The 14,251-nt window shown below is 43.4% G+C and overlaps 1 protein-coding gene across 1 annotated transcript in view; it reads left to right on the forward strand.

The window, feature by feature from the left end:
- The window catches only part of csmd3a (CUB and Sushi multiple domains 3a), a 323,290-nt gene that overhangs the window by 148,984 nt on the left and 160,055 nt on the right, over nucleotides 1–14,251 (forward strand). The window contains exons 24-29 of the mRNA XM_062985995.1: nucleotides 3,237–3,428; nucleotides 7,941–8,067; nucleotides 8,268–8,470; nucleotides 9,480–9,671; nucleotides 12,222–12,360; nucleotides 13,430–13,617. Of these exons, the coding sequence (XP_062842065.1) occupies nucleotides 3,237–3,428; nucleotides 7,941–8,067; nucleotides 8,268–8,470; nucleotides 9,480–9,671; nucleotides 12,222–12,360; nucleotides 13,430–13,617 (1,041 nt within the window). The remainder of the gene's footprint in view (nucleotides 1–3,236; nucleotides 3,429–7,940; nucleotides 8,068–8,267; nucleotides 8,471–9,479; nucleotides 9,672–12,221; nucleotides 12,361–13,429; nucleotides 13,618–14,251) is intronic.

The following is a 14,251-nucleotide window of genomic DNA, read 5'->3' on the forward strand; positions in this document are numbered from 1 at the left end:
GCATGGCTGTCACCCCAGAAGGAAGCCTCTTCTGAAGTCTCTACACAAGAAAGCTCGCAAACAGTTTGCTGAAGACATGTCAACAAAGGACATGGATTACTGGAACCATGTCCTATGGTCTGATGAGACCAAGATTAATTTGTTTGGTTCAGATGGTCTCAAGCATGTGTGGCGGCAATCAGGTGAGGAGTACAAAGATAAGTGTGTCATGCCTACAGTCAAGCATGGTGGTGGGAATGCCATGGTCTGGGGTTGCATGAGTGCAGCAGGTGTTGGGGAGTTACATTTCATTGAGGGACACATGAACTCCAATATGTACTGTGAAATACTGAAGCAGAGCATGATCCCCTCCCTCCGGAAACTGGGTCGCAGGGCAGTGTTCCAGCATGATAATGACCCCAAACACACCTCTAAGACGACCACAGCTTTATTGAAGAGGCTGAGGGTAAAGGTGATGGACTGGCCAAGCATGTTTCCAGACCTAAACCCAATAGAACATCTTTGGGGCATCCTGAAGCGGAAGGTGGAGGAACGCAAAGTCTCGAATATCCGCCGGCTCCGTGATGTCGTCATGGAGGAGTGGAAAAGCATTCCAGTGGCAACCTGTGAAGCTCTGGTAAACTCCATGCCCAGGAGAGTTAAGGCAGTTCTGGAAAATAATAATGGCCGCACAAAATATTGACACTTCAGGAACTTTCACTAAGGGGTGTACTCACTTTTGTTGCTGGTGGTTTAGACATTAATGGCTGTATATTGAGTTATTTTGAGGGAAGAATAAATTTACACTGTTATATAAGCTGCACACAGACTACTTTTCATTGTGTCAAAGTGTCATTTTGTCAATGTTGTCCCATGAAAAGATATACTTAAATATCTGCAGAAATGTGAGGGGTGTACTCACTTTTGTGATACACTGTATATATATATATATATATATATATATATATATATATGTACATATATAAATAAATAAATAAATGAATAAATGAACACTAATTGTGACACATGCAGCAGTAGTTTGCATCCCACACCTACAGCATTGCTACAAGGTGCAATTCAAGACTGTTGGATGCCCTCTGGGATCCGGAGTGAGTGTGTACGTACATTACAGCATTGCACCATGTACATAAACAGTAAACATGTCCTGATTCTCAAGCTACAGGAACCCGTGAGCTTTAAAAGCGCCGCGCTATAAAGCACTGACGATTTCAAGCTCGACCCTGCATGTAAAAACCCGACTGATAACCATCACATGTTTATATGGAGTCATTAAAATTAATTACGAGTGAATGTCATTCTCGATGTGTTTCAGTAGCCGCAGGTAATTGTGGTACACAGGAGCACAAATAATATTGTCCCAGCTATCGAAAGTTAATCCGTTTTTAACAAGCGAGCCTCACAGCTAATTAACTCATTAGAAAGGGTGCGAGGAAGACGAGCTCCGCCGGAGCCGTCGGGAGCCGGCGTCCCCGAGGACGGTCCGCGTCGGAGGAAATCACCGTAATGAATTCTACTGACTGCTGGAACCTCAGGAATCCAATTCTAACAATTCAATTTTAATTCTATCACAAGAAATCAACCATAATCGTTCATCTGAAGCCTCAATGCTACTGACGAACCGGAGACGCTTCCATCCTGTGTACTTTAGAACTTTAGTACACAGAGGGACTCACGCTAGAACTCACGGGGGCTATACGGACAACGATTGGCTTGTTCAAGAGTGAGAATACGGATGGGATTCTTCATAACGGCTGCCATTACGACCTCTTCTGGCGGATCAGTGGTGCTGCAGAGAGATGGGGAACATTAGAGATTGGTGTGTGACTCTCCGTGCGCGATACGGATCTCCATACGAACCCGCCCAGTGCAGGTGAAAAGAAGTGGTCACTACTGCACACTTTATAATTGGACATGACTAAACTATAGTGTAAAAAAATTTATATGGAGTCCCGCCATAACAGTCTCCATTCTTCTAGAAAGTCTTTCAAGCAAGAGTTTGGATTGTTGAATGTTGTATGGAAAGGCCTGGCTCTCAGACTATAATGTAAAGGAATTTATATGGAGTCCTGCCATAACAGTCTCCACTCCTCTAGGAAGGCCTGACTCTCAATCAACATTCCTATTCATCCCAGTTGAGTCTCTAGATTCAATTTCACTGTGGTTGATGTTTTGGCTCTATCTTATTAAAGCAATAAAACCGGACTTTGAAGCATGTCTGAGGGAATTTGTGCCCATTCAGTCTAAAGATGTCAGCATTGTATGATCTGGGCACTAATGCCAATCAAGAAAGCCTCAGTTGATGTTCTAGTTCATCCCAAATCTGTTCAGTGAGGCTGAGGATCATAAGAATGAATGTGGAGTCCCGCCATAACAGTCTCCACTCCTCTAGGAAGTCTGTTCACAAGAGTTTGGATTGTTGGATGTTGTATGGGAAGGCCTGGCTCTCAGACTTTGAAGTATGTCTAAGAGAACTTGTGCCCATTCAGTCTAAAGATGTCAGTATTTGTATGATCTGGGCACTGATGTCAATCAAGAAAGCCTCAGTTGATGTTCCAGTTCATTCCAGAGTTGGTCAGTGAGGCTGAGGTCATTAAACCGAGCTTTTCTTCATGTCTATATAGAGCTCGCTTTGTGCACACAGACACAGTCATGCTGGAATATTCAATAACAGTAATAATAGTGATTAAATACATGTTATTCTTAGCTGTATTAGCATAGGTTTTGGATTAATTCTAAACTCTGTTATAAGGAGCAACCTTTATCAGATTTATATACAGCTAACTCGAGGATAATCACTCCGCTGAGTCGAGGCGACATTTAAAACTCGGTTGCTGTGACACTGGTTTAATATTCTTGTTAACCCTGCCATTTCCTTTAGGTCAAACCTCTGTTACTATATTAACAGGTGTATTTTGTTAGCGCAGTTATAGTACGGCACACGACCGCCGGAGAACCGAGGGATCGATCCAACGTCACGCAATTTACTTTATTCGAACAGCGAACAACGTGCAGCTGCTTGAAACCTAATGCTCTTTAAACATAGATGCATTTTATGTCATAATACACTCCCGAGAAGAGGGCGTGTCTAAATTCTTAGATTCCTTAAAATTCTCCTACTGAGGCGCCTTAATTCTGAGTGATAATCTGACTAATCAAACTTACATACATACACATAACTATATATAACCTGGTATTGTCTTTATTAAGCAATGTTTTGTCCTGTGTCCTTCCCTCAGGTTTCGAGCTCTCCCACTGTGATGAACCCGGTGTGCCTCAGTTTGGCTCTAAAGTGAGTGACCAGGGTCACTTTGCGGGCAGCGCTGTCACGTTCCACTGTGACCCCGGTTACACTCTTCACGGCAGCCCGGAGCTCAGGTGTATGACGGGTGAGAGACGAACGTGGGACCACCAGCTGCCCTCCTGCATAGGTATTCATTCAGAGTCAGAGTCAGAGTCAGAGAGGTTTTATTGTCATTTCAGCTACATACAAGTACATATTGAAACGAAACAGCGTTCCTCTAGGATCACGGTGTAACACGGTACAAAAAGTGCAAGACAATACAAAACAGTGCAAATACAACAATAATACAAAAAATCCTATAATAAATAACTACAAAAGATATTCCTAATTATCCCTAATCTAAACAAGTAATTAGAAGACAGGACTAAAGACAAGTGTTAGTACATGATGGTGAATAGATGGTACAATGGTTCCTGAGGTAGTGACATGTTGTACATTAGCAGCGTAAAATTGGCAATGCAGATAAGGTGCCTAAAAAGTAAATATGGTGCAAAATACAAGTAAGGTGCAGAAATTATTGTGCATTTCCAAGAGGTGTGCAAAAATGCAAGTAACAGTCAAAAATGCAAGTAACAGTCAATACAGATCAGTGTGTGGCAGCAGAAAATTTCCGGAGGAAATTTGATTTACAGTTACAGTTGATTTACAGTCCTGAGTTTAGAAGTCTGATTGCTTGAGGGATAAAACTGTTACACAGTCTGGTTGTGTTAGTCCGGATGCTGCGGTATCGTCTCCCAGACGGGAGCAGAGTAAAAAGTCCATGTGATGGATGGGTTGGATCGTCCACAATGCTGAGAGCTTTGCGGATGCAGCGGGTGTTAAAAATGTCCGTGAGAGATGGAAGAGCGACCCCGATGATCTTTTCAGCTGTCCTCACTACTCGCTGGAGAGTCTTGCGGTCCGACGCAGTACAATTTCCGAACCAGACAGTGATGCAGCCGCTCAGGATGCTCTCGATTGTTCCTCTGTAGAACGTGGTGAGAATGGGGGGTGGCAGATGAGCTTTCCTCAGTCTTCTCAAAAAGTAGAGACGCTGCTGGGCTTTCTTGGTGATGGAACTGGTGTTAAGGGTCCAGGTGAGATTCTCCTCCAGATGAACACCGAGAAATTTGGTGCTCTTGACGATCTCAACAGATGAGCCGTCGATGTGCAGTGGGGAGTGGTCCCTTAGTGTCTTTCTAAAGTCAATGACCATCTCTTTGGTTTTATCCACATTCAGAGACAGGTTGTTGACTTGGCACCAGTCCGTTAGATGTTGTACCTCCTCTCTGTACGCTGACTCATCGTTGTTGCTGATGAGTCCAACCACAGTTGTGTCGTCTGCAAACTTAACGATGGAATTCGAGCTGTGCATTGCTGTACAGTCGTGCGTAAGCAGAGTAAACAGCAGTGGACTGAGCACACAGCCTTCACTGTCGTTCATTATCATTAAGTGTGTGATAGCCTGAACACTCAGCGACTGTTATCACACCTTCACACACCTTCTGTTTCTTTGTACAGCAAGACTGCGGTTTTGTGGTCTCTGGTTTAATCACTGCACATATCTGTGTATTAATTACTCAGTACAGAACACTGTTCTTAAAGTGTTGGGTTATTTACTTTTTTTTTTAAACAGAGCGACCTTTACCCATGTTTGCTTATTTAAGGACGTGACCTTTTCTCTGGTGCTTCTGTAACCCGACCATCATTGCATCATCTGTGTGTTCTGTTTTTATTTTTCTTATTTATTTATTATTTTTAACACACTTATATAACATGGAAGGGAGGGAGGAATGGATGATAAATGGATGGAAGGGAGGAAGGATGGATGGATGGATGGATGGATGAATGGATGGATGGATGGATGGATGGATGGGAGGAAGGATGGATGGATGGATGGATGGATGGATGAATGGATGGATGGAAGGGAGGAAGGATGGATGGATGGATGGATGGATGGATGGATGGATGGATGGATGGGAGGAAGGATGGATGGATGGATGGATGGATGGATGGATGGATGGATGGATGGATGGGAGGAAGGATGGATGGATGGATGGGAGGAAGGATGGATGGATGGATGAATGGATGGATGGATGGATGGATGGAAGGGAGGAAGGATGGATGGATGGATGGATGGATGGATGAATGGATGGATGGATGGATGGATGGATGGGAGGAAGGAAGGAAGGTAAGAAAGAAGGATGGATGGATGGATGGAAGGGAGGAAGGATGGATGGATGGATGGATGGATGGATGGATGGGTGGATGGATGGAAGGGAGTAAGGAAGGAAGGTAAGAAGGAAGGAAGGATGGATGGGTGGATGGGTGGATGGATGGAAGGGAGGAAGGAAGGAAGGTAAGAAGGAAGGACAGGACAGAAAAAGAAAGGACAACAGAAGGAAGGACAGGAGAAGGAAGGAAATAAAGAAGGTCTTTGTACATGCTTTCAGCTACAAATAAATCCTTTCTTTATTAATTTGCATTTCACTTTCTGTCCTGACTTTTCTCGAAATGTGGTTTGTATCAACAGCAAATCCATAGATTTTTAATAATGTGTTTTTTTTATTAATAGGCGTCTGCTATTTTAGATTCATTGGGCTCGTTAGTCGACTTGGTCTTTTGAACTAATCAGGTAGTACACTTTATTTAGTGCACTTTATTTAGTACACTGTATTCAGCACGGATTGTTACGCTTGACCTCTTGTGTTGTAACAATCAGCACCGCTAGACTCAGAAAAAATGACTGTCTTCACCAAACAAAACAAACTTATAGGAAATCCATGTTCCACCTCTTCAGCCGCCGACCCGAGCGACTCATTGGTATTTTGGATGTAGGCGTCTTCCTCTGGAGAATCGATGCCGCCTGTAATTATTTGTCCTCCAATGCGACACACTAATGAGTCTTAATCAGAGCTGTATTCATTTATAAGGTTTTTTCTCTGAGCTTTCACCCCGTTATGATCCTACATCACGATGAACCTGACAGCGCAGCTGCTTAAAGCATCGCTGAACGTTTGCACACAGCTTATTTTGTGTCGTTTGTGAAGAAGCTGGTGTGTAATGTAATTAAGAGTTAGCTGCTGTAAACACTAATGCTCCATATGTGGGTTTTAACTGGATGTTTATGACGAGCCCTGATGATGTTTATTATTATAGCTCTTCTTCTTCCTGATGAACACTGTGCTCTCCTGCCTCCTCGGCTCCTGTATAATGTGCATTATTTCTTATCATTAATTAACAGTGGGTTAAATGAGGAGTTTTATTAGGAGACGCTCTGCCAATCTGTAAATGGCTTTGGCATTCACCCACGACGACATGCGCGAGGAAAATGTTGCAGCGCTGGGTCGTAGTAAGACGCAGTTATCATTAATAAGGCTTCGGCACAACTTCTGCATGCCAGACGTTATATTGGATTAGTTTAAGATCCTTCACTGTGAGCTGGTGTGGCGTATTGATACGAGTCGCGCTGCCGGAAACAGGTTTGAATCCCAGGCTGGGCTCACAAATACAGATGGTGGGTAGCACTGATGCCTCACAGCAAGAAGGTCCTGGGTTCGATTCCCAGATGGAGTTTGCATGTTCTCCTCGTCTGTGTGGATTTCCTCTGGGAGCTCCGGTTTCCTCCCACAGTCCAAAGACGTGCAAGTGAGGTGAATTGGAGATACAAAATTGTCCATGACTGTGTTTGATATTAAACTTGAACTGATGAATCTTGTGTAACCTGTAACTACCTGTCTTGTCATGAATGTAACCAAAGTGTGTAAAACATGACGTTAAAATCCTAATAAATAAAGAAATAAATACAGATGGCACTTTGTGTTATTCGAACCTAGCCAATGGGGAGCGACACATACATCAGTGCCCCCTTAATGCTGGTCCCAAACCCGGTAAATAGAAGGGTTGTGTGCCAAAACGAATGTGGACGAATCATCTGCTGTACCGACCACTAAGTACAAAAGCAGTCGAAGTACTACTGCTCCCACTACTGCTGGAATCCAGGGTTCAAATCCCCAGTAGTGCTATTGACCGGTCGGGCTTGTACACACAGACTTGATTGACTATGTCTGAGTAGGAGTTGGCCGAAGCCCTGAGATAGACCGACGTTCTGTCTGGGGTGTGTTACTGCATCACACCCTGTGATTCTGGAAAAAACTGACCCACCACAACCTTGACCAGGATAAAGCAGTACAGTAAGAGTACAGTAATGCAGCAATGGAAAGAAATGGGCACACATACACACACACTGTTTCTAGTAGCTCCAGTTGACTGTGTGTTTTTGAACTTGGGTGGGAGGAAACCGGAGCTCTGGAGGAAACCCACATAGACACAGGGAGAACATGCAAAATCCACACATATAGGACCCTGGGTGTCTGGTTGGAGAAATGAACCCAGGCCCTTCTTGCTGTGAAAAGACAGTTCTACCCACTACACACACACACACACACCGTTTGATTGCATGTGTAAATCAGCACTTGTATTACTTTTGATTGTTCTGCGTCTCAATACTTTCGAAACTTCAGCACTGCAGCAGCTCCTCTGTGATTCTAAATTCCTGACAGTGACTTTTTTAGATCATAAATCATCTAAATGATTCATCTGAGAGTAACCTGACCAGCTTCTGACGGAGCAGTAACACATTCCTTCTGATCTGTTGTAGCCGAGTGTGGTGGAAGTTTCAGAGGTGAATCTTCTGGAAGGATTTTATCTCCCGGATACCCGTTCCCTTACGACAACAACCTCCGCTGCACGTGGAGCATCGAGGTGGACTCAGGGAACACCGTCAGGTACCTCATTAAATTCATAACCGTAGGGGCTCATCCACCTAATGGTGCCCAGCTTTTAAATTTTAATTTAACAACAGAACTTGAAAATTAAGACAGGTGTCTACATACTTTTGCACCTATGTTGTATTTCAGCCTGATTAGATTAGAAGAACTTGATATCTATTATTAAGCATAATAGAATTAATTCTTTTTTTTTCCAGCCTGCAGTTTTTAGCTTTCGACACAGAAGCGTCTCACGACATCCTGAAGGTCTGGGACGGCCAACCCGAGAACGAGATGCTGCTGAGGGAAGTGAGCGGTTCGCTGTTGCCTGATGGGATACACAGCACTCTGAACATCGTGACCATCCAGTTCGAGACCGATTTCTACATCAGCAAGTCTGGATTTGCCATCGACTTCTCCAGTAAGCTGCTTGAATTTAAAACAATGGCGGCGTTCATGAATTTTAAAGACGGCTGTGCTCGGGCCTGCTGGAAACGTCTTGATCTTGGTCTAGCGTCAGGAGAATTGTGGGGTGTTTTTACACTTTTGCTCTCTGAGTTTGATGTTTGTTGTAAGGCTCTGGGACTCCAGCGAACCATAGTGAGAGTCACAATCTGTAAATGCCCTCTATAAAACATATTTAAAAGGTCTGTGTGACACCAGCAAATAGAAGAAATGGTACACTATATGGTCAAAAATGTGTGAACACCTGACACCTTGTTAAACCATTTTGATATGAAAGGGTTATACAGCCTTGCCTAAGGCTCTGGGACTCCAGCGAACTATAGTGAGAGTCACAATCTGCAAATGCACTTTAAAAAACCTATTTAGAAGGTCTGTGTAACACTAAATAGAAGCACATAGAAGAAATGATACACTATATGGTCCAAAATATGCGGACACCTGACACCATTTGTACCTGAATGGGCACAAATTCCCACAGACACACTCCAAAGTCTTGTAGGAAGGCTTCCCAGATAGGTGGATGATATTAAAGCGACTACATTCCGCTTGACAACTTATTGAATTTTAAGGACTGAGTTTGATGTGTTTGATATGAAAGGGTTATACAACCCTGCCTACGGCTCTGGGACTCCAGCGAACCACAGTGAGAGTCATTATCTGCAAATGCCCTCTATAAAACATACTTAAAAGGTCCGTGTAGCATTAAATAGAACAAATTATACACTCTATGGTCATAAATATGCGAACGCCTGACACCTTGTATAACCATTTGTGCCTGAATGGGCACAAATTCCCACAGACACACTCCAAAGTCTTGGAGGAAGGCATTACAGAAGAGAGGATGATAATAAAATTACAAAAGAAAGAGGGAGCATGTTTTAGAACCTGATGTCTAACAAGCTCATGGTCAGGTGTCCCAATACTTTAGACCATATAGACCATTTTCCGCTGCTTGTGTTCGGCAGGTTCGGTGGCGACCGCGTGCAGGGACCCGGGCACCCCCATGAACGGCACCCGGAGCGGCGAGGGCAAGGAGCCCGGTGACACCATGACTTTCGTGTGCGACCCAGGCTACGAACTGCAGGGCAAGTCCCGAATCACCTGCGTTCAAGTGGATAACCGCTACTACTGGCAGCCGAGCCCCCCCACCTGCATCGGTAAGATTTTTCAATTTGCACGACTTCCACCTGAAGCCCCGAGGGGGGTAACGAGCGCACCTCATTTCAGGCTTTTCACACCTGTCACAGACTTTCAGGAGTCAGAAGGCGGTGTAATCATAAATCTTGTTGACAGAAATATCTAATGGAGTGCGGGGTCAGCGTTCGGACCGAGGCAGGAGGGTTGTGAGGAAACGCTGAGATTTTACAGAGAGACGCAGTTAGTGAAAATATTTGGTCGTCAGAGTGATGCAGACGTTTCAATTTGGAAATTTTGGCCCCCCTAAAAAATACATTTAATAATAAATATGTATAGTAAATCAGTATAATAAAATATTAAAATGTTTGTATATGTTTGTATGTATGTATATATGTTTATGAATTTATGTATGTCTGCATGTTTATATGCATGGGTGTATGTACTGTATATATGTGTGTTTATATGTATGTTTGTACGTATATATGTATATATGCATTTATATTGAAATGTTGGCACGGTGGCTAAGTGGGTTTTACTGTCGCCTCACTGCAAGAAGGTCCTGGGTTCGATCCCTAGGCAGGGTTGTCGGGGTCCTTTCTGTGTGGAGTTTGCATGTTCTCCCCGTGTCTGCGTGGGTTTCCTCCGGGAGCTCCGGTTTCCTCCCACAGTCCAAAAACATGCAGTCAGGTTAATTGGAGACACTGAATTGCCCTATAGGTGAATGTGTGTGTGTGTGTGTCTGCCCTGCGATGGACCAGGGTGTTACTGTGTGCCTTGCGCCTATTGAAAAGCTGGGATAGGCTCCAGCACCCCCCACGACCCTAATTGGATAAGCGGTTAAGAAAGTGAGTGAGTGTATGTTTGCATGTTTATATGTCTGTATGTTTATATGTTTGTATGTATGTATGAAAATATTCATGATTATATGTATGTACTGTATATGCATGTATGTATGATTATGGACGAGGGATCTTCAAAAAGTTTCCGCACTTTTATATTTTGGTTATGAGCGGTGAGGGTGTAGTAAGAGGAGGAGTAATCAGTTGAGTCTGAGAGACTGAGAGACGCTTATAGTTCGGATTTTGCTCCATCTGATTTCCACCTTTTTGGACGCTCAAAGAAGCTTTAAGGGGAAGAAGATTTTCATGTGATGATGATGATGTGAAAGCAGCGCTGCATCAGTGGCTCGCTTTTGTGCTGTATGTGAGAATCCACAAAAAACCCCAATCCAGCTGAAGAGACTCTTTCTGTCTGAGTTTTCTGATCACAAAGTGTCACTACAAGATCATTCATTCTGACAGCCTGGAAAGAGAATATCGCTTTTGTTGATTGGAAAAAAATGTCCATACAGTCTCTTCGTCCAGGAACTGGATGAATTGAGAAATTGACCTCACAAATGCTTCTTTGACCGAATGGGCACAAATTTTTTCGGACATGTGGTCTCAGTTTGGAGTCTCAACACTAAAACCGAGCCAATGGTTTTAAAATGAAATGTTCAGTGTGAAAGCAGAGCTGCATCAGCGGCTACACGCTCAACCAACAAATCATTTTTTGCTGACGGCATTAAAAAGTTGGTACGACGCTGGAAAAAACGCACTGGAAGGTTACGATGTAAAAAAGTGATTTAATTTGTTTATGAAATTCTACAATTACTGACTGTAGACCATCTGTTTCTCTGCATGCTTTGTTAGCCCCCTTTCATGCTGTTCTTCAATGGTCAGGACCACCACAGAGCAGGTATTATTTAGGTGGTGGATCATTCTCAGCACTGCAGTGACACTGACATGGTGGTGGTGTGTTAGTGTGTGTTGTGCTGGTATGAGTGGATCAGACACAGCAGCGCTGCTGGAGTTTTTAAACACCTCACTGTCACTGCTGGACTGAGAATATTCCACCAACCAAAAATATTCAGCCAACAGCGCCCCGTGGGCAGCGACTCAAACAGCAGCAATAGATGAGCGATTGTCTCTGACTTTACATCTACAAGGTGGAGCAACTAGGTAGGAGAGTCTAATAGAGTGGACACAGTATTTAAAAACTCCAGCAGCGCTGCTGTGTCTGATCCACTCATACCAGCACAACACACACTAACACACCACCACCATGTCAGTGTCACTGCAGTGCTGAGAATGATCCACCACCTAAATAATACCTGCTCTGTGGTGGTCCTGTGGGGGTCCTGACCATTGAAGAACAGGGTGAAAGCAGGTTAAAAAGTATGTAGAGAAACAGATGGACCACAGTCAGTAATTGTAGAACTACAAAGTGCTTCTATATGGTAAGTGAAGCTGTTAAAATGGACAGTGAGTGTAGAAACAAGCAGGTGGTTTTAATGTTATGGCTGATCGGTGTATGTATACATGTATGCTTAGATATTTGTACGTATGTTTGTATGACCATTCTTCTGTGTTTTTGTTAGTGAACTTAAAACACTGATGATTTACAAACCCTGATTGGTCGTCTCTGCATTTGTCTTGTACAATTTCTCCCTAAAACAAACTGCAGAAGTTTCTCTAAATGAATCCCAGTTCATTACAGGGTTTGCCTGTTTGTTTCTCTTTGTTTTTTAGCTCCATGTGGGGGCAACATCACCGGCTCATCTGGATTCATCCTCTCACCAAACTTTCCTCACCCGTACCCACACAGCAAGGACTGCGACTGGTTCATCACAGTGCACACGGATTATGTTATCTCACTGGCGTTCATCAGGTACCACCAGTTCTGCACACACACACACACACACACACACACACACTACATGGACAAAAGTATTGAGACGCCCCTTCTAATTATTGAATTCATGTGTTTAAGCCACAATAATTGCTAACAGGTGTAATAATCAGTTATATAAAGGAAATTATTTGCTTCCATCTTTGCAGCAACAGATTAGGGAAGGCCCATTCCTTTGTAGCATTAATGTGCCCCTGTGCACAAAGCAAGATCTATAAAGACATGAAGAAAAGCTCGGCGGCCGGCACAGAACTCTGACCTCCATACTGAGCCATACTAAGCAGCTCTGGAATGAACCGAAACATCAACTTAGGACATCATGACCAACATCAGTGCCCATCCATACAAATGCTGTCATCTTTTGACTAAATGGACACAAATTCCCACAGACATATTTTAAAATCTTGTGAGAAGCCTTCTCAGAAGAGTGGCTGCTATTAAAGCTAAAAAAAAATGAGATCTGTAAAAACACAGAGATCACTCAACAAGCGTAAGGTCAGACGTCCAAATACTTTCGGCCATATAGCGTCTCATTGCCACTCACACCGGAGTGTGAATCTGTCTTGGGAAAGTAAATTAAACTGACCCATCAGCTTTTCATCCTTTAATCTCTGAGGGATTTACAAAACTCAATTAATTCAGGACTTTGTACCTGGAAAGACTTCTCCTCACGTAATTAGGAAAAGATAAAACACTGTTCATTCATTTCAACCAGGAGTAGAATTTTTACATTTCACATTCATCAAAAAATAAATGTTGCTGTCCACTTCAACTCACCTTAAGACCCCCATCTTTCAGGGAAAAATAAATTAAATAAATAAATAAATAAAACAGAATAAGGATTTTTGTCATTTTTTGTTTGGAATTGACTCTGAGGTGGATCGTTTATTTTTTACAGCTTTTGCCGACTGAAAAGTTCCTCCATTCAGGAACTGGACTAATTGAAACACTGAGCCAGGCCTTCTGGGAAAAACAAATGAATAGAATTTTAAAAAATAGGGTACTCACAATTTGTTTTCTTACTTTAAGTGCAGTTTTGCTGTTTTAGCTTTAGCATCGAGCCCAACTACGACTTCCTGTACATCTACGATGGGCCTCACACCAACAGCCATCTGATTGGGACTTTTCAAGACAGCAAGCTGCCTGAGAAGATCGAGAGCAGCTCCAACATCATGCACATCGCCTTTCGTAGCGACGGATCGGTCAGCTACACCGGCTTCCACCTGGAGTACAAAGGTACGGCACGTCTGAACAGAAATCATAGGAAAATAAACTAGAAGATCATATTTTTAAAAGCATAAGAAGTCCATTGTAGCCTAGAACATAATTTAAGGAGTTTATAAAGCCTCTAAAACACTAGCACATGGTTTGAGATCACAATTCACGTCTTGGCTGTGCTATCGGCAGGGCCGGGTTCCCAACAGACACAAATGGCAGTGTCTGATGGAGCTTATGGACACTGCAAATGCGACCTCTGCTGTTTGTTCGAAGCACCAGTGCAATAGTGTTACTCTCTGACCAGTCTCGGTGAGAATCCTCTGCTGGCTGGTATAAAGAAGTGGCTGGTGACTTCACACGGGGTGGGTGCTGGTCGGCAGCTCTCCTCAGCCAGTGTGGGGTGGTGCAAGCAGCACAAGAATGTAGTGGGTCACTGGAAATGGGCTAAAAGGGAAAATATGCAACCCAAATGTATTTATTTATTCATTTATTGCCTGTTTTAGCGCTACTTATTCTGGTCAGGGTCGTGGTGGGTCTGATTAATTGGGCGAAAGGCAGGAAACACCCCATCAGGGTTCCAGTCCACCAAGGCAGACATACCCACACACACCCATACACTTATACATGAGGCCAATTTAATTTCACCAATTAA

The sequence above is a fragment of the Trichomycterus rosablanca genome, chromosome 23 (genome assembly GCF_030014385.1).
Source record: "Trichomycterus rosablanca isolate fTriRos1 chromosome 23, fTriRos1.hap1, whole genome shotgun sequence".
NCBI lineage: Eukaryota > Metazoa > Chordata > Actinopteri > Siluriformes > Trichomycteridae > Trichomycterus > Trichomycterus rosablanca.